This window comes from Biomphalaria glabrata, chromosome 15 (assembly GCF_947242115.1).
Source record: "Biomphalaria glabrata chromosome 15, xgBioGlab47.1, whole genome shotgun sequence".
NCBI classification, from domain to species: Eukaryota; Metazoa; Mollusca; class Gastropoda; family Planorbidae; genus Biomphalaria; species Biomphalaria glabrata.
Genome location: NC_074725.1, coordinates 32,090,003 through 32,111,199, shown reverse-complemented (window position 1 = coordinate 32,111,199; position 21,197 = coordinate 32,090,003). Strand labels below are relative to the sequence as shown.

The window sequence follows — 21,197 nt, the reverse complement described above, 5'->3', positions numbered from 1 at the left end:
CAATTGAGGAATTACAACAACAATTAGCAATTTCTTGAACTAATTTTACGAATAATTTTTTAAAATTTTGTTATTGTCTTTTTACATCACAACATTTCACCACAAATGTACAATTGTACTTAATGTGAAGCATTTAACTGTTTACATCCGTGCATAATGTTCTGTAACTGTAGAACTAGCTTACTAGTTGTTTTGTTCTTGCGACTGCTATAAAATTACAGTCAGTGACCATCGACCTGTTCTAACACTTCATAATTTTCAAACAAACGAAATAGAAAGTGTTCACAGATGAATTAGATTCCGAATAATGTGACGGCTTCGCAGCAAAGTTTTCTTGAGTATGGGAATACAGCTTCTGGCAGTCATTAAACTTCTGTGGAAGAACTCACTGGAATTATTCTTTCAGGTCATAATTTGCTTGGAGGTATGTCATCTGGAGCTAAATCAGCTTCTGCATTAAATGGTGAGCTGATGGTATTGAAAACTAGTTCCAAGATCTTGACGTCTTAAAATTTGCTTTCAAATTCCACAATCAAAGAATCCAAATAAGTCTTGTAATTTCATCCACTTCACTAGAAATAGTCTTACCATTTAGCTAAGGAAAATGATAAGACCCGATTTCACTCGCTGCTTCAAGAAGTGGAATAACTTTGTTTGAAAAGATTTAAGATGCAGATACATTTTATTTGCAAACAAAACATGGCAATATATCCAATAATAAACATGAAGTCTGTCTTCAACTCTTCATTAGAAATATTAGTAACAAAGTCAAAGTCAATGTCCTTTAATGAACCTAACTATATCTTCCTTGAGATTCCATATTCTTCTAGGCCAGGGGATACTACTGTGTAACCGAACATCGGAATGTTTTGTTTCAAATCTTCAAGTACTTCTCGGAACTGCCAGTCATGGCCGGCAGATAATTGGAGGCCCTTGGCAAAGTGAATTTGGTGGCCTCAAATAAAATAAAATAAAAAATCGACAACAGTAAAATTATTCAATTTATTAAAAACCTATTGTACTTCAACAATAACATTGAGGACAAGTTTCGCTATTTCTTCTCTAAAATAAGAAGGGAGAAGCCAATGCAAGATCCTCACCTATTGGAGACCCTAAGCACTATGTCTAGGCCTAAGGCTGGCCCTGTGCAAATAATAAGATCATTGAGAAATCAATTCCAACAATATATTTGATATTCAATGCCTTATTTTATTAAAAAGCCTGTTTTTCTTAGTCAAAGCACGAGCTCCGTTAGTTGTTACACTTGTACACGCCGACCAGACACTTTCAACACAGTTTTTGATAGAATTGAATAAATACTGGCTTGTGTTTGTCTTTGGCTGAATGTTTCGAAATATTGCCAATAAAAATAATCTTCGTTTACTTTAAACTTTTTAGAATAACGTTTAAAGACAATGTTTCTTTAGCCTCTTCATAATATGTGATGAGAATTAGAAGTTTCAACTATTTCTAGATCTGTAGATATTTACAATTATTTATATAAATATATTTGCATTTTTATTTGTGTAATGTGTGGGAACACCTGATTTCTTTAAGCGTCGGCGGGCCGCATAAAACACTTCGGCGGGCCGCATGTGGCCCGCAGGCCGTAATTTGCCCACCCCTGGCCTAGATAATATAATTTGGGATCACAAAGTACCACTGGACTAACTTGCCAGTACAGTAGAGGTCACTGGTCTTATGACCTATCCTAATACTTGGTCACAGGAGCTATTGGAGGATGGCTGCCTGGTGGTTGTGTGGTATTCGCCCTGGAGTGTCGTCTCGATGCTTTGGGGTTTTGTCACAGTCTCGGTTGACATTGCCTGTTAATATGTTCACCTCGGGTTAAGAGGGTGAAAAAAAACACGTGAAACTCTTGATATAGAAACAGGAAGTGAAGAAAGACACTAAATTGACTTTTAGGGCAGTCAGTAGTATCTTTTGGTCCGGTGCAGTTGTGACTTAAGAGAGTCGATTACTAACTTTGAGTTAAGTAGTATCTTTTGAGTAGTCGAAGCCAGTAGTCTTTTGAGACAGTACACGTATTTTGTTTCTCTGGACTTAGAGCACGGCTCTCAACCTGTGGGTCGCGACCCCCTTGGTGGTCGATTGACCATTTGCCAAGGGTCGCCAGAGACCATCGAAAAAATATTAATAGTTTTGTCCATTCTTCTATTGCTGTGTGTCTGAGCTGGGGGGGGGGGTGTCGCGGCAGAGTGTGGGATTGTAAAGAGGGGTCGCCGAGCTTAAAAGGTTGAGAACCGCTGACCTAGAGAGTCAAGTAGTTACTTTGAAGTTTATTGTTACCCGCTGTGATGCGGACGCGATTTAATAAGATTTAGTATATTGGATATGTTTCGTGCCTCTGTCATGCGGACGCGACTGTATTCTTGCATTGGATCATTTTTGTAACTGCCATGAAGCATGCGACACATTGTTTTAATTAAATAAATGTTAGATCAGGGTGGAGGACACGCACTAACCATGAGTTATATCAATTATATGAAGACCCACCAATAGTGAACGAAATAAAAAAGAACAGACTACGTTGGGCAGGTCACATTGAAAGAATGTCAGACAACAGAGGGGCGAAACTCGTATACAGGCAAAAACCAAAAGGCAGGCGACCCAAAGGCAGACCCCGAATGCGATGGATAGATGACGTGGAAGCAGATCTGAAGCAGCTAGGGGTTAGGGCGTGGAGACGAAAGGCCCAGGAGAGATCTGAATGGAAGGATGTGTTAAAGCAGGCCAGAGCCCTCCATGGGCTGTAGCGCCACTGGGATGGATGGATGGATGGATGTTAGATCTTGTCTGCCAAAATTGGACTCATTCAATCTATACCATTTGTGTTGGTCACAGTGTCAAGTGTGATCTCCAGGAAGCACGAACCCAGCATTCCACGACATTCGCATTCTTCAACATTTACACCATTTTAACCTTTTACAGGGTTTGAACCCTGCCCCCCCCCCCCCCCCCCCGCAGGACGACGGGGTGTTTGAGCTTGGATAAAAAAATCTGAAGAAACTTCCACAAAAAGTCAACAAAACAAATGAACATGCTATTATATTACGCACATGAAGTGTCTACCAATATATAGACAAGCAAATTTAAAAAAGAAATGCTTTAAAAAAAACAGAGCTTATATAAGTGGAAGAACTCTACATTTACAAACATTAATCTCAATACTGTAAGATTTATCTTCCCTTTTCGATTAAAAACTAATACTTATTAATACTAATTAATTGACCTTAAAAAAAAAGTCGATTCATTGTTTGCTAGGTACAATACATAATTGTGTAAAGTTTCAACTTCATCCGAGAAGGAGGAGTGCCGGAGGAATAACGCGTACAAATCTTGTACAAGGCAAGAGTGATTTAATATAAGCTTTGTACAAAATTAACTCAACATTCTTTATTACACAGCAACTTTCTGGACACCAGTTATAATACGATTTCTTTTAGGTTAACAAGTAGAGGAAATAAAATCTTCGTTTTTCAACAGTACTTCCAGCATTCGTCAAAATGACATTGAAAAAAAAAAAAGATACACATTGTGTTTTGTTTGAAAAATGAATTTACAGATGGCCGCGGTAATTATTAAAAAAAAAAAAGAAAATGAGGGTCAAGGAAGGGAATAGTAAGGTTAGGTGAATTGTTTTCCAAATTCTTGTCTGTAACACAATACAGGCAGGCCTGATTTCTGACAATAAAATAGACATCCACCGGTACAATAGAAACAACGATACATGATTTAGTATCTTAAGGACCATTCCTTAGTTCAGCGGTTCTCAAACTTTTAAGCTCGGCGACCCCTTTTTACATTCTCCCATTCCGCCTCGATCGTCCCTCTTCCAAACACACACATACAGCAATAGAAGAGTAGACAATAACTATCCATATTTTCGATGGTCTTAGGCGACCCCTGGCAAATCGTCAATCGACCCCCCAAAGGGGTCGCGACCCACAGGTTGAGAACCCCTGCCTTAGTTGCTAGCATTCAATGCGGCATTAGGACATGTACTTATCTGACGTGAGTCTGGTCGTTTAGAACCGCAGGGCTGGATCTAAGCAAGTGGAGACCCCAGGGTAGGATTTTTTTTTTTGAGTCCCCAAATCTTTTTGAAAACTTTAATATTAGATTTGCTTATTAATAATAATACTTACATCTAAACATTATTTTAAAGAATACAAAGATTGCTTGTCAATTTCATTTCATTTTCCTTTTTTTAATTAATAAAAAAAATTGAATATTCACATTTTATTGCGAAAATTTTTTTGAGTTTGTAGATGGTAAGGCCATGGGTTGACGTATTGTATGTAAAAATTGTATTGTAAAAAGGGGTCGCCGAGCTTAAAAGGTTGAGAACCGCTGTTGTAGATGGTAAGGCCATGAGGTGACGTATTGTATTGTAAAAATGCAGAAAGAAAAATATTTGAACAAAAAAACGACTTTTCTGACTCATTGACATTTGAGTTTTCTAAAAATCTTCAACGTAGAGTTGTAGAGTTCCCGGGGGCAGTAGCCCCGCCGGCCATGTCTTAAATCCGGCCCTCGGTATACGATTCACGTTTTTCCCAAGTTCGAAGCCTGCCCGCCGTCATCAGTGTCATGTTGGACAAGGGAAGATATGCCTGAAGGGGAGATAATCTACTAACCTTATTTCTAAAAGAACTGTATTTCATTCAAAGCCATTATATTATCAAAAAACGCAAAGATTACGATTACTGAGAAAACTGTTTCTGTTTAATGTTAGTGAAAAGGACTTGGCTATGTTTTATCACGCTCATATCTGCAATATTTTAAGTTTTAATATGACTGCCTGGTATGGCAATCTGAGCATTACAAATAAACTCCATAGAATTCTAAATGCTGTTGGTAAAGTCATCGGAAAAAAAAAAAAAAAAAAAAAACATTTGGCAGCTGTTTGAGACAAACATCCCCCAAAAAGCTAAAAAGATTCTAGAAAAAAAAATCACCCATCACAAAAGAGATACACGACACCGATAGCAAAGACAAACAGACACAAACACTCTTTTGTTCCCCTGGCAATCAAATCATAAAATAGAAACAATTTGATATAAACTTTGTCACATGTAAATTATGAGTGAGTCTGGTATGAATGTACATTTTGATTTTTTTTTAGTTACAATGTTTTGTTTGGTGTAATGCACAAATTGTAAGACATATTTCCTCACGGACAATAAAGATTATTATTATTATCTGTTTTTTTGTTGTTTTTTTTTTCAGAGATTTTTGAGATGCAAACTCCAGAAACCATACCAATATTTTGGATGGAATAATACAGGATCAAGTCATTCCGACATGTAAGTCTCGCAGGGTAATATGCAGTAAACAAATGTCCCCTCCGCGAGCACGCTGCTCTGCCTCATCGTGGAAACGACCATTAGAGGAAGTGGTTAGGCTAAATGGGTAGCAACACAAGACTCCAGTGGGGATGCCCACCCATTGCACGGGCGGAGCCGCAAAAGAGTCCCCATTACCTGTCCCACATCCATGCGCTGCTCCTCAAGGGACCGTTACATAAAAGGCGAGTCCCCCACGGTTAGCTTGGTATAACGAAGGAAAATGGCGGAGGCTCCCGGTGTCCTCGGCCTTCGGCCATGTTCAGCCAAGCATGCGTCGGGGGCCAAAGGCATTGCTTTACATAGGCATTGATTCGGGTCTCTCTCAAACAGAACTGTGTTCCCACAGGTTTTTGTTTTTTTAACTGTTTGGCGACCAAACAGGGTTTTTTGTTTTTCAAACTTAGAGCTCGAAGAGCCTTCGGTTCAGCTCTTAAGATGATCAAACGGTTATGTTCCACTCCTTAACGGAGAGCTATTCTCCCCTAATCTTCGTAGCGGCGCCTCCGTTAATACGTCCGTCCTACACCACTCGGCCACCGATGTTCATGCTGGTAGGCCTTGTTTTCAAACAAACAAACAAACAAAAAAATTACTGCTAAAAATGCTGCCTCGTTATGGACTATAAGTATCCAGAGGCGGAGTAGTATCACAGAATGAATGGGTTGGACAGTATCATGGGCTGAATAGTACCACATTATGGGCTGAATAGTACCACATTATGGGCTGAATAGTACCACATCATGGGCTGAATAGTACCACATTATGGGCTGAATAGTACCACATCATGGGCTGAAAAGTACCACATTATGGGCTGAATAGTACAACATCATGGGCTGAATAGTACCACATCATGGGCTGAATAGTACAACATCATGGGCTGAATAGTACCACATCATGGGCTGAATAGTACAACATCATGGGCTGAATAGTACCACATCATGGGCTGAATAGTACCACATCATGGGCTGAATAGTACCTCATTATGGGCTGAATAGTACAACACAATGGGCTGAATAGTACCTCATCATGGGCTGAAAAGTACCACACCATGGGTTGAATAGTACCACACCATGGGTTGAATAGTACCACATCATGGGCTGAATAGTACCACACCATGGGCTGAATAGTACCACACCATGGGTTGAATAGTACCACATCATGGGCTGAATAGTACCACATCATAGGTTGAATAGTACCACATCATGGGCTGAATAGTACCACATCATAGGTTGAATAGTACCACATCATGGACTGAATAGTACAACATCATGGGCTGAATAGTACAACATCATGGGCTGAATAGTACCACATCATGGGCTGAATAGTACCACATCATGGGCTGAATAGTACCACATCATGGGCTGAATAGTACCACACCATGGGTTGAATAGTACAACATCATGGGCTGAATAGTACAACATCATGGGCTGAATAGTACAACATCATGGGCTGAATAGTACCACACCACGGGCTTGTTAATGTATAGTTCGTCCATCGTGGTTCGATGATGACCACTTTGTCATCCAGGGGGGCTGAGGGCTTTGCACTCTGGGTTTTAATAATACTATATGATAGTACTACATCATGGGCTGGATAGTACCGCATCCTAGGCCGGATGTGGCCCGCAGGTCGTAGTTTTGGCCTCACTGTTCTAAATCATCAACGAACTGCTTGATGAGACAAAAAAAAATTAACGACATTTTTCACTAGTTGTTGCAAACATTATTTGATGAACTATTGACCATGAAGATCTTTTATTTGATAACACAGCCTCTCCAGGACCCTGATAGCCAGTCAAGCGTGTAAATTTGGAGTACCTCAGTGCCTGCAAGAAGCCAGTGAGCAGTACAGGTCGTGGATGGATAACCCCAGTATTAACCCGTGAGTATTTATTATTCTTTTCATGATTTTAAAAGATTAAAAATATTTTTCGTACATTTTTTTGCCTCTAAAAAGACTAAATAAAAATGATGATTTGAGACAATTGTTCATTAAAAGTAATGTACCCTTTTCAGGGTTCCCGGTCATTTCATCCCCTGGTCACTTCATCCCCCGGTCACTTTATACCCGGTCATTTCATCCCCTGGTCACTTCATCCCCCGGTCACTTCGTCCCCGGTCATTTCATCCCCTGGTCACTTCATCCCCCGGTCATTTCATACTCGGTCATTTCATCCCCTGGTCACTTTATACCCGGTCATTTCATCCCCTGGTCACTTCATCCCCCGGTCACTTCACCCCCGGTCATTTCATCCCCTGGTCACTTCATCCCCTGGTCACTTCATACCCGGTCATTTCATCCCCTGGTCACTTCATCCCCCGGTCACTTCACCCCCGGTCATTTCATCCCCTGATATTTTCATCATCTGATCATTTTTATCTAACAAATTGTAATTTTAAAAATCATGAAATGAGCAATATTTAATGTATTCATTTTATTATTTAAATTACAAAATTGTAATAGACAATATGTTTACAAAAAAAAATAAAGCAAAACTTATACAGGCGACATGATATCCCGAGGATGGGTGAACTCCGCCTTTATTAGAAAAAAATAAAACCTCATTTCAAGGCTAAAAATGACGCGCCCATTTTCAAGAAAGAGCGATTGAAAAATAAAATAAAGTGAAACATGGTCGTACTTGCACCACACCTTGGCCTTTGGTGATAAGTTACCAGCGGCTTGGTCATAATTATTCTAATCGCACTTCTATTTCTCAAATGATTTTTTACTACTTCCACCAAACCTTGGCCTTCGATCCGAATAATATTATGATATTACAACCCCCACGTCCAAAAGAAGCGCTATAGCTAAGTACACACCCATATTTACAATATAATATAAGATTTCTCATTAAGAAAACAAAGTGGAAGAGGAAACACAAGTCATAAAAATGTCAAAAAGCATTCTACATAATCATATTTATATATAAAATATTTAATTGGGGATGAAGTGACCGGGGATGAAGTGACCGGGGGATGAAGTGACCGGGGGATGAAGTGACCAGGGGATGAAATGACCGGGGGATGAAGTGACCGGGGATGAAATGACCGGGGATGAAATGACCGGGGATGAAGTGACCGGGAATGAAGTGACCGGGGATGAAATGACTAGGGATGAAGTGACCGGGGATGAAATGACCGGTCACCCCTTTTCAGACATATTGATCTAGACTCTAGCTAGACTCTAGAGAATAGATGATGTAAAGGTTATCTGTTTTACTTTGCCCAACTGATTCCATTTTACTGCCAAGAGAACAAAATAACTTTAGCTATTTTTAACTTTTGCATAGAGCAACTTTTTACGTTTGTGTCTGTATTTGTATTTGTTTGTTCAGTGTCTGTTTTATTTGTCTGTTCAGTGTCTTGTGTCTTGTCTGTGATGGTAAAACATAAAGTCATGTCTCAACCATGTTTTTTTTTTTTAAATATTGAAAATCTTTGTACCTTTTTATAAAACAATGTTTTATCGAATAAGTAAAAAGTTTATGTTGATTTTGCTACATTCCAATATCCACACAGCATGACTCGGGCAGAGATGTGTTTACTGAGCGCCTAAAGGCAGCACGGAAAAACCTTCTCCTAGATACCCCCTCCCCCCACTGGTCCACAACTGAGATTGGACCAAAGCGCTCTGAGCATGCTATAAGCATGAAAGTAGCGCTATATAAAAGCCATAATTTATTTATTAATTTTATTTCTATAAAAAAAGGAGGTGGGGGGCGGCATTTATTATTTTACACGCAGGCGGCCACAACCCTCGCGGCCATCCTAAATATTTTAAATTGTGTCTACAAACATCTGGACCTACCGAACACTTATGTAAGATTGTTCTTTATTGATTTCTCATCAGCTTTTAACATGTAATACTTTTATAAAAAAAAAAAAAGTTTTACTTCACGCTGTGACTAAAGAGTTATGGGACTCTTGTTTCGTTATGTTTAAGCCCAAAACATTATTTGATAAGGAAACATTTCTAAACGATAACAAGGTTACAAAGACAGTTTGTGTGGAGACACAAACTCAAAATCGGTCCCTGAAGTGGTCCACCCAGGCAGGTAAAAAGGCAGGCTTCAATATTTTCAGAAAGAACATCAGAATGAAATTCTATCAAAGACGAATGACAGAGAAGAATGGAGAAAGAAGGTTGACGGATCCTGTGTGGTGCCGCAGCGGTCCACAGACCAAAAAATAGGTTAAAGTGAATGTGAAGTTAGATGTGAACCTGGCCTAACTAATGTCTTATAATGAATATATAATTGCTCTAATTATTTTGTAAAGGGACAATTTAATATTTCTTATGAAAAAAACATTTCCGTAAAAAAACCACCTCCTTGAGTTCGGTGTACAGTTTACAATTGTACAGAATTGCAGTTCTCACGATAATATGAAAAACTACTTATTAATTGTTGTTCTAGCTTGGCGAGGGATGTAGTGCCTATTAAATAGATTTTTTCTCTTTAAAGAAAAAAAGAAAACTTTTTATTGGTGTAAATGTATGCATACTGAATACATTTTTTCTCTTAAAGTAAACACTTTTTTTGGTGTAAATGTAGTAGTAAGTATAGCTTACTTTACTTACTTAACTTAGCAATACAAATGTAAAAAAAATAAAATAGGCCTATTTCTTTTGACAAAAAATCTAAAACCATTTGCATTAATGTGATTAAAATATGGTGAATTATTACCTCCCCAACTAAGGAGCCTCCAGTGTTTGTTACTATTAATAGTGAATAGTTGTAAAAGTGGTGTATTTTTATGAAAAAAGAAAAAGGTAGCCGTTGCATCAGAACTTTGAATGGTCTAAAATATTATGATGTCGGCTTTTCACTATCTTTTCGGGACGGACGGACGGACAGATATTCCACACAAAACTAATAGCGTCTTTTCCCCTTTAAAACGTAGTGGCAACTAGGTTATAATCATACAGAGAGCATTGATGAGTCGTTTCTTGGACAAAGTCATTGTTGGCAATAGCTTGACAGAATATACCATAGTAACAAGGGAAGTTAATATGTTATTATGGTATAAAGCAAATAGCTGGCGTTACACTGTATTTAACTACAGTAGACATTTACTGTAACGTATGCAAGTCAAAACGAAATATATGCCATCATACTATTTGGTGGATCCTTTGTATGTAATCATGAATTGATTTACATATTAGTTAAATTTTCCCACCCACTAATAGACCTAATAACGTTTACTAAATAGTACATTTAGAATAGAAAATCACGTATCTAATCAGGTAGAGAGAATAACAAAATATTTAACAGGCAAAGAACAATAATCTAAATAACATGATCTATTTATGTAGTATGTTACTTTTGATTTATTTATATGCACATCTTTATTAATTACTGTTATTAATATTTTCATTATTTAAAAATGTAACAATTTCATATTTAGTTTTAAAAAACCTGTTTTAACATTTTAAGATTAATGATCTTTTATAGATTTCACACTCTGACTATATCGTTACGTCTAAGCCAGGGATTCTCAACCTGTGGATCGCGACACCCTTGGGGGGTCGATTGACGATTTGCCAGAGGTCGCTAAAGACCATTGAAAAAAATTGATTATTTTTTCTATTCTTCTATTGCTGTGTGTGTATGCGGGGGGGGGGGGGGTCGCGGCAGAGTGGGGGGATTGTAAAAAGGGGTCGCCGAGCATAAAAGGTTGAAAACCGCTGGTCTAAGCCCAAAACATTATTTGATATGAGTAAAGTATAAAAAGCTGTACCTTAGGATATAATAATTTTCTCTTTTGAGTAACATCAGTATTATATTGGGCAAAAAAAGTATCCAGTAGGAATCTCACATTTTTAAATATTTTTACAGTCAATATGTTTTTATTTCGGTCCAGGGGCGGACAGGGTGCTAAAATCGGGCCGTGTATTTCGATACTATACGACCCACATAGACGTAATAAAGCGTGACCTCAAACCAGTGAAAATCAATACTGACCATTGGGAAGACATAGCTCTAGACCCCACCAGATGGAGAGAGACAGTGACCAAGAAAGCTTTGGACAGTGAAAGTACATGGGTCTCAGCTCAGGAAGAAAAACGTACAGTTTGAAAAACGGCCAGCTCCTCTACCACCGAAATAAAGGCCACCTTAACCTGCGCTATCTGTGGACGGGAGTGTCTCTCCAAATTAGGGCTACACAGCCACACGAGGAAGTGTGCTCTGAGATGAACCATAGTCGCTCTACGACTGAAGGAGGTCAATATGACCCACAAATTGTATATCATTTGATGGACATCCGTTTCTGGGTCTACTTGTCCTAAAAAATCATTCTATTAAGTTTGATAATGTATCGATAACTGAACGCATGCATAAAATGAACTCTTTTACAGAAATATAGTAGGCCTTATGTTTCCTTTCAATCGCTATAAAGATATTAAGCCTACTAGTAGCACTGTCTACGGATGTAGACTATTACATTATTTCGGAAAATGTGTTAAATTAAATTAGCATTATACTGTAGATTCTGTAAAGGATTATTTTTCAACACAACGCTCAGAGGGCCACTTTTACTAGATAATGTTATAAAGCAGTGATGCCCAACCTAATTCAACCCGCGGGCCATTTTTATTTCCGACACTCGTGTCGCGGGCCACATGAACCAAAAAGTAGGCCTACAAAAACGATATTAACCTGAAACCCGTAGAGCCTGTGCTTCATTAATTAATGGGATATTTGAAATGTATCTTTTTTTTCACCGCGTCAGAAGATGGCTTCATTTCTTTACTTAAATATCAGCAACATTGGGCTTCATTTCTGTACTTACAATATGAGCAACATTGTAGCTAGCTTTACATCCGAGTCATTTTCCTGTCTCTTTTTGGTAAATATTCCCATCAATCCTCCAAATTCTAGGCTTAGTTTAACTATCTTTTATTCGCGGCTCAAACCAAGAATGCCGTCATATTTGTTTCATAATGTCGTTTATATGTTGTTGTTTTTTTTTAAATAGCCACACTTAATAAAACAAATATGTTGGCTTATTATCATGTTCCACAAAAAAGTAAAAAACCGTTCACTTTTCCTGGTAGAAAACGTACATTCTACACTCAGATACCTATTTCATAAACGCACTAATGTTAAATGTCATGGAACTTATCATCAGGAGAAAAATAGATGGCTCTAAGCCCCTAACGTAAGTAAAGATACATTTTAAAAATTGTTTTGGAAAAAGGGGGGATTTTCTACACTATGTGCCGACATTTCGGCGGGCCGGATGGACTCACGTCGCGGGCCGGATCTGGCCCGCGGGCCGTACTTTGGGCATCACTGTTATAAAGCGTTTAACAAGTAAATACGTTCTTATGAAGCATTCTTGTGGTCCGTTAGGTGGCCCATTTCGGGCCCATTTCGGTACCGGACCACCGGTATAGCCAGTCCGCCCCTGTTTCGGTCTATATTTAAATGGGTGTCCTAGTAGTATATTGTGCCCTAGTTGTATCATGTGTCCTAGTAGTATCATGCTTCCTAGTAGTATCATGCTTCCTAGTAGTATCATGTGTCCTAGTAGTATTATGTGTCCTAGTAGTATCATGTGTCCTAGTAGTAACATGTTTCCTAGTAGTATCATGTGTCCTAGTAGTATCATGTTTCCTAGTAGTAACATGTTTCCTTGTAGTAAAATGTGTCCTAGTAGTATCATGTTTCCTAGTAGTAACATGTGTCCTAGTAGTGACGCCACTGTGTCCTAGTAGTATCATGTATCATAGTAGTATTATGTGTCCTAGTAGTATCATGTTTCCTAGTAGTAACATGTGTTCTAGTAGTGACGCCACTGTTTATCATAGTAGTATCATGTGTCATAGTAGTATCATGTGTCATAGTAGTGACGCCAATGTGCCCTAGTAGCATCATGTGTCCTAGTAGTATCATGTGTCCTAGTAGTATCATGAGTCCTAGTAGTGACGCCACTGTGTCCTAGTAGTATCATGTGTCCTAGTAGTGACGCCACTGTGTCCTAGTAGTATCTTGTGTTCTAGTAGTATCATAAGTCATAGTAGTATCATGTGTCCTAGTAGTGACGCCACTGTGTCCTAGTAGTATCATGTGTCATAGTAGTATTATGTGTCCTAGTAGTATCATGTTTCCTAGTAGTAACATGTGTTCTAGTAGTGACGCCACTGTTTATCATAGTAGTATCATGTGTCATAGTAGTATCATGTGTCATAGTAGTGACGCCAATGTGCCCTAGTAGCATCATGTGTCCTAGTAGTATCATGTGTCCTAGTAGTATCATGAGTCCTAGTAGTGACGCCACTGTGTCCTAGTAGTATCATGTGTCCTAGTAGTGACGCCACTGTGTCCTAGTAGTATCTTGTGTTCTAGTAGTATCATAAGTCCTAGTAGTATCATGTGTCCTAGTAGTGACGCCAATGTGTCCTTTTAGCATCATATGTCCTAGTAGTGACGCCAATGTGTCCTTTTAGCATCATATGTCCTAGTAGTGACGTCACTGTGTCCTAGTAATATCATGTGTCCTAGTAGTTACAACTGTGTCGTAGTAGTATCACGTGTCCTAGTAGTGACACCACTGTGTCCTAGTAATAACATGTGTCCTAGTAGTGATGCCACTGTGTCCTAGTAGAATCATGTGTCATAGTAGTATCATGTGTCCTAGTAGTGACGCCACTGTGTCCTAGTAATATCATGTGTCCTAGTATTGACACCACTGTGTCCTAGTAATATCATGTGTCCTATTAGTGACCACTGTGTCGTAGTAGTGTCATGTGTCCTAGTAGTGACGTCACTGTCTCCTAGTAGTATCATGTGTCCTAGTAGTGACCACTGTGTCCTAGTAGTATCATGTGTCCTAGTAGTGACGCCACTGTGTCCTAGTAATATCATGTGTCCTAGTAGTAACGCCACTGTGTCCTAGTAGTATCGTGTGTCCTAGTAGTGACGCCACTGTGTCCTAGTAATATCATGTGTCCTAGTAGTGACGTCAATGTGTCCTAGTAGTATCATGTGTCCTAGTAGTGACGCCACTGTGTCCTAGTAGTATCATGTGTCCTAGTAGTGACGTCACTGTGTCCTAGTAATATCATGTGTCATCTTATTCTCGGGCTCAATGAGCCATTTGGCACGACGTGCTACGCAAGGCTGTATAAGAGTAGGGTGAGATAATCTTACTTGAAGGAACGTCTGTAATTTACAAGACAGGATAGGATAACTGTTCCTGGGAATCGCACGATTAAACAGAGAGTAGTTTCCCCTTTTATTATTGAAACAGTTTTAGTGTTTACGTATAGCATATAGATCTATATACAGGGTGGCCGCTAGAAGAGCGGAAAATTTGTCAAACAGCTAAGTTTTTTTTTTAACCAAGAAAAAGTTTTTTTTTTAAAGGCATGTTACAATTTAATAAGTTGGGTGGCTGAGCGGTTTTGGGTTCGAATCCTGGTGAAGACATGTATTTCTTTATTTCGGGATCTTTAGGGCGCCTCTGACGCCACCCAACTTTAATGGGTATCTGACATTATTTGGGTAAAAGTAAAGGCGGTTGGTCGTTGTGCTGGCCACATGACATCCTCGTTAACCGTGGGCCACAGAAACAGATGACCTTTTTTCATTTGCACTATATATATAGACGACAAGGGGAACTTTTTATTTTATTTATTTATTTATTTTTTTTACTAAATTTTAAGGAAGTATTTAAAAGATTAGAAATAACCAACCATTTTATGACCAAAAAGCTAGATCTAGCTTGATTAACATAAAGTAATTAATACTGATTTTCAGAATTGTTTAATTCAATAGTTGGAGGTTTGTCACGACATAATAACACAATTGAAAAATCAGCTCACAGGTCTATTTATATATAATTGTTTATATTACAAATATAAATGCTCAAAATGTCGTCCGTGTAGGCCTACTTAAGAGCAGGGACTTAGCCTAGAAATCCAAGCTCGTGTAGAGTTTTGAAGGGTAACTTGTCAGATCTAGTTGGAAGCTCTTCCCAATCTCGTTTTCAAATCATTACTAGAGTTTATGTCACGTCGACATTTCTGAAGCTTTGTTAATATCAAACTCGAGACGCAGTCATTCATGGCATTTAAAAGTCTGGACTTCTGGATCTTGCTATTCCTGATTTGACCCTCAAATGTTCCGCTGTTCAATCAACCTCCCATGGATCTTGCTATTCTGACCCTCAAATGTTCTCCTGTTCAATCAACTTCCCATGGATCTTGCTATATTGACCCTCAAATGTTCCGCTGTTCAATCAACCTCCCATGGATCTTGCTATTCTGACCCTCAAATGTTCCGCTGTTCAATCAACCTCCCATGTCTCTTGCTATTCTGACCCTCAAATGTTCCGCTGTTCAATCAACCTCCCATGTATTTTGTTTTCTTTTCAGAATCGACACCAACTTCCGATCTTTCGTTTCGTGCTACGCTGTCTCCAGAGGTGACTGGGACGAGTGGAATTTTACATTCACAGTAAGTTATAAATAGAAAGTTCAAAAGTCAAAGGGGGGGGGGTCATAAAATGACGTCATAGACCGTGAAACAAAAAAAGGCGGAGCTATACGAGACGCGAGCGGAAGGAAGTTTTGGCTTTTAGGCTCACGTTTCAAAGTAAAAAAAAAATGTCGCACCGTTATTGGAGAAATTAATTTACGGGAAATGGGGGGAGGGGGGGGGGGAAGGATAACTAAAACAGTTTTTTTTTAATGTTTTGGACGCGCGGTGGCTGAGTGGTAAAGCGCTTGGCTTTCGAATCGGGGGGTCCCGGGTTCTAATTCTGGTGAAAACTGGGATTTTTATTTTCGAAACCTTTGGGCGCCTCTGAGTCCACAAAGTTGTAATGGGTAGCTGACAATAGTTCGGAAAAAGTAAATGTGGTTGGTCGTTGTGCTGGTCACGTGACAAACTCGTTAACCGTGGACCGCTGAAACAGAGGACCCTTTACATTCTTTGCCCCATAGATCGCAAGGTCTGAAAGGGGAACTTTACATTTTTATGTTTACGTTGTGCATAGTATTTGCTGTTAATGTATGGCTGTATGCGCGCTGGACTGTCGTTTGGTCGTCTCAAAGATCATGGGTTCATACCCTGCCATCTCCCATCGTCCTGTGGGAGGTTTGGACAAAGATATAGATTATCTTCAACTCGGAAGGAAGATTCGAAACATGTAAAACATTTGACATGTTGCCCCCTATGTAGGCCTAGTTTAACTCTTTCTCTCCTAACTGACGATACCAACGTTGATTCCACCAGAACGTGTTAAATAATAACGGAGAGAAAGAGTTAAAAAGTGTGCAAATATATTATTGTGAGCACTTTGTAGTCAACTAAAATCAAATTTACAAGTTTTTAAAAATTATTTGTTTCAAAATCTCGCCTTAAAAACGTTTGGGCAATTTTCTTTTGTTTTTCTTTAGGTTCCTTTATATGGCTTCCACATTTCTCTACATCGCTTTCTCTTCATTTTGTTTCTTCATGACTGTATTTTAAGACCTTTCGATCATTTGCGACCAGATGATGTAAAACTCATGTCTTTCTATGGAAGACGGTTAACGAGGGTGTGATGTGGCCAGCTCAGTGACCAATTACCTTTAATTTTTTAATATATATCAGATACCCATTAGACTTTGGTGAACTCATGAGCATAAAAAAAGTTTCTTCATAGGGATTCAAACTCGAGTCCTTACCGTTCGAAAGCCAAGCGCTTCACCATTCGACCACTACGCTGCTAAATGTTAAACTTCCTAAATGTTGGTGTTAAAAAACTGTTTTTTTCTTCTTTTTTTTTAGAAATACCTAGAATCCGAGCTGTCAACGGAGAGGCTGACTCATCTACAAGCTTTGTCCTGTACCCGCCAGCCATGGATACTGAACCAGTAAATTAGATCTTAGTTGTATATCTCATTATAACATCATTTAGCCTGTATCTGTGATGTGACGCCAAATTCACGACCCGTGGGTTATTTCCGGCGTTGATATCCGGCTCTCAAAAGTGATCATTCTACTGGACGGTGTATTTGTTGGAATGTGACTCTTGCGTCTTGACAAGAATTAAGGAAATGTTTAAAGGTCCCGATGACAAAACAGGACATCGTTGGTTTCGCATAATATGGAATCAAGATTGATAATAATTTTCGAAAGTTGAATACAATAACAGCCTCCACTATGGTTTTACTTTTCTTTAGGTCAACCCAATGTCGAAATATTATCAATTTTATGCTTCTAGAAACACATATCCATCTACTTGGCGCTACAGCCTTTGAAGAGCTCTGGTCTCTTTCGCTACAGCTTTTGGAGCGCTCTGATCTCTTTCGCTACAGCCCTTAGAGAGCCCTGGTCTCTAGTCTGCTACAGCCTTTGAAGAGCTCTGGTCTCTGTCGCTCCAGCTTTTGGAGCGCTCTGATCTCTTTCGCTACAGCCCTTAGAGAGCCCTGGTCTCTAGTCTGCTATAGCCTTTGAAGAGCTCTGGTCTCTGTCGCTCCAGTTTTTGGAGCGCTCTGATCTCTTTCGCTACAGCCCTTGAAGGTCTCTGTTCTGCTACAGCTTTTGGAAAGCTCTGATCTCTGTCGCTACCGCCAATAGAGAGCCCTGGTCTCTAGTCTGCTACAGCCTTTGAAGAGTTGTGGTCTCTGTCGCTCCAGCTTTTGGAGCGCTCTGATCTCTTTCGCTACAGCCCTTGAAGGTCTCTGGTCTGCTACAGCTTTTGGAGAGCTCTGATATCTGTCGCTACAGCTCTTAGAGAGCTCTGATCTCTGTCGCTACAGCCCTTAGAGAGCCCTGGTCTCTAGTCTGCTACAGCTTTTGGAGAGCTCTGATCTCTGTCGCTACAGCTTTTGGAGAGCTCTGATCTCTGTCGTTACAGCCCTTGGAGAGCTCTGGTCTCTGGTCTGCTAAAGCTTTTGGAGAGCTCTGATCTCTGTCGCTACAGCTCTTGGAGAGCTCTGATCTCTAGTCTGCTACAGCCTTTGGAGAGCTCTGATCTCTGTTGCTACAGCTTTTGGAGAGCTCTGGTCTCACTACAGCCATTTAAGAGCTCTGACCTTATTTGCACATCCATTCATCCCAGTGGCGCTACATCATATGGAGTGATACCAATTATTTAACTATATCTTTATAACAGTTCATAGAATACATACCAATATTAACAACGTAATAATAATAACATTGATAATTCTCTGTATCCTATGGTATCAAGCCATTGGTGGATCTGACAATACAATAGCGCGTCTCTTCTATTTGTATGGTTGTAGTTTGTAGTTCATAGTTTCTGATACTCTTTCTGAAAATATCGAAATCTGCCTTTTTATCTACTTGAGCGGACCATATCGGGGGCCGATTTTGAGTTTGTGTTTGCCCACAAACTTTCTTTGTAACCTTGTTTTATTTGTAATTGGCAACGCTAAAAGCGTGAAATTGAGCTAAACAAAAACAATTGGTAAAAACATATTTCTAATCGCCCAGATTTATTATGGTTAGTCTAGATCAGGGGTTCTCAACCTGTGGGTCGCGACCCCCTTAGAGGTCGATTGACGATTTGCCAGGGGTCGCCGAAGACCATCAAAATATGGAAGTTTTGGTCTATTCTTCTATTACTGTGTGGATGGGGGTCGCCGCAGAGTGGGAATTGTAAAAAGGGGTAGCCGAGCTGAAAAGATTGAGAACCGCTGGTCTAGATCTATTACAAATTTAATTACATTACATCCAAACTAACTGATACACATTTTCTTTTCATATTTTGGAGCTACGGTCATGGTTCTCAAGATTCCATGCGTTTAAAAAATTGATAATATATGGGTTTTTTTATTGGTCATAAGCCCCTTGTTTAAAATCTTAAAAGTAACGGCCCACATTATAACGCGGCCATCTGTTGTTTTTTTTTGAATTATAGAACCCCTCTACAAGCATGATACAAACTAATTTCCATTTCATTTCAGCTACATGGAGTTAATACTGTCTGAGAATTCCTCGATACGTTTCCACGAGCGTCTGAACGTGATTACGAATGTGGCTTCTAATGACATAGGACGAGCCCTGGCCTGGAACTTCTATAAAACAAACTTCAAGAGACTTAAAGAATTGTAAGTTCCTTTAGAGTTGTCTAAGCAATATTGTCTAGACCAGTGTTTCCCAAACTGTGTTCCGCGAGGTCTGTATAGGCGTTACATGAATGACGTGAATAATTAACGTATAGGCCATGACGAGAATCAATCCCTCTAAAATAAATAAGCAAAGTGTTATGCTAAATACTAATAATGTGCGAAGTGATTCGTTAATGAAAAATTTGAGAAGCACTGATCTACTTCCCTAGTTCCACTTTCCAATTCCCACTCCCTCCCTCTCCCGCCACCCTTTTATTTTCCATTGTTCACTCCCCTTCCAAACATTTCTGTTCCGATTATCTGCCCCTTCTCACAAACCATCCTGCTCCAGTATGGCTGCGCGGGCACGTCTAGAGGCTCCATGGCTGTCGAACTTGCAAACCCAGGTTTTAACTAAAGCAGTCACAATCGTGGTCTTTCAAACCTCCTTCAGTAACAATTCCCTTGAACTCATCATGTTTCTGCCCTTTATCGCCCCCCTCCCCCCGCACTCAATCTAATGTTGTTTTTTTTATAACATATCTTCGCAAAATTCCGTTTCAAGGAATAGTAACGGCAAGGTGCCCTAAAATAAATTGATCACTGAGTTCTCTCAGTAGACAGACGTAGGAGTGCTTGACCTCTGGTCCTCTCTGACGATTTTGCAATATATGTGACCTTACTGGATTAGGTAACACTATTTATACGTAGTGCAACAAACCCCCGAAGCTTCCCCGCTACTAGACGCTGCTGGAATCTGACCGCCTTGGAACCTTGTCCACTTAAGTTCATGAATTCTGATGACGGCTTTCTTGTTTAAACCGGCGAGGCAGCTTGTTTGGACTGGTGTACAGGATCTTAGTCTAATTCCCACCCTGGTACTCAAAGTATCATTGCATTGAACAAGTTATCTCCCTGGTTCAAGGAGTAACTATCCGTCTGTCTGTCTGTCTGTCTGTCTGTCAGTCAGTCAGTAACCGGATGTGGAATAGTTTTAGCTTCTGTTGTTACCCAATCTGCTTCCACAAAACAGATGTTTCCACCAAGGTGACACATTAAGGGCCACACGAGAGGGAAACCACGGTTTCCTAAACACAAATATTTTGGAGAATTTCAACTTTTATTTCTTTTTGTCTGTTTTCAGATATGGTGCCTCATTCTTCAGTTGGCAGAGATTGCTGGCGTCTTTAACTAGCAATTTCAACACAGCAATGGAACTTAAAGAGGTACTGAATTGAACTACTGAATATAATTTTTTTTTTAAAATATAAAAAATATTGTCTTGTAGTCTTTTTATTGTTTGTGTAGGTAGAATGTTGAGGTATCACTTGAATGTGCAGATCGTGTACATACTTCACATCGAAATTTAGATAAGGTTGAAAAGATGTTTCATAGAGAGAATGAGAGAGAAAGAGAGAAATAAGAGAGAGAGAGAGAGAAAAGAGAGATAAGAGAACTATAAGAGAGTGATAAAAGAGACATAAGAGTTATAGATAAGAGAGAGAGAGAAGAGAAATCGGTAGAGTATCGATGTTGATTTTGATTCTAGAATTCCTAGCAGTCAATTAGAAGTGCTTTCTACAGCTCCAAAACATTCAGCTGAGGTATTCTATGTATATCCTTTATTCCCTTTTACAAAGCTTGTATTACTCATTCCGTCTGTCTGTTTGTCTGTCTGGTAAAAAGTTTAAACATGATTTCTCATTCTCAGATCAAATTCAAACTTTGCATAATTATTCATTGAACCTAACAAGA

General features: G+C 39.3%; 1 protein-coding gene across 1 annotated transcript in view; it reads left to right on the top strand.

Moving 5' to 3' along the window:
• The window catches only part of LOC106074934 (aminopeptidase N-like), a 75,487-nt gene that overhangs the window by 52,235 nt on the left and 2,055 nt on the right, over positions 1-21,197 (top strand). Inside the window, exons 19-24 of the mRNA XM_056011820.1 lie at positions 5,254-5,330; positions 7,143-7,253; positions 15,756-15,837; positions 17,155-17,240; positions 19,299-19,442; positions 20,587-20,668. Coding sequence (XP_055867795.1) covers positions 5,254-5,330; positions 7,143-7,253; positions 15,756-15,837; positions 17,155-17,240; positions 19,299-19,442; positions 20,587-20,668 — 582 coding nt within the window. The remainder of the gene's footprint in view (positions 1-5,253; positions 5,331-7,142; positions 7,254-15,755; positions 15,838-17,154; positions 17,241-19,298; positions 19,443-20,586; positions 20,669-21,197) is intronic.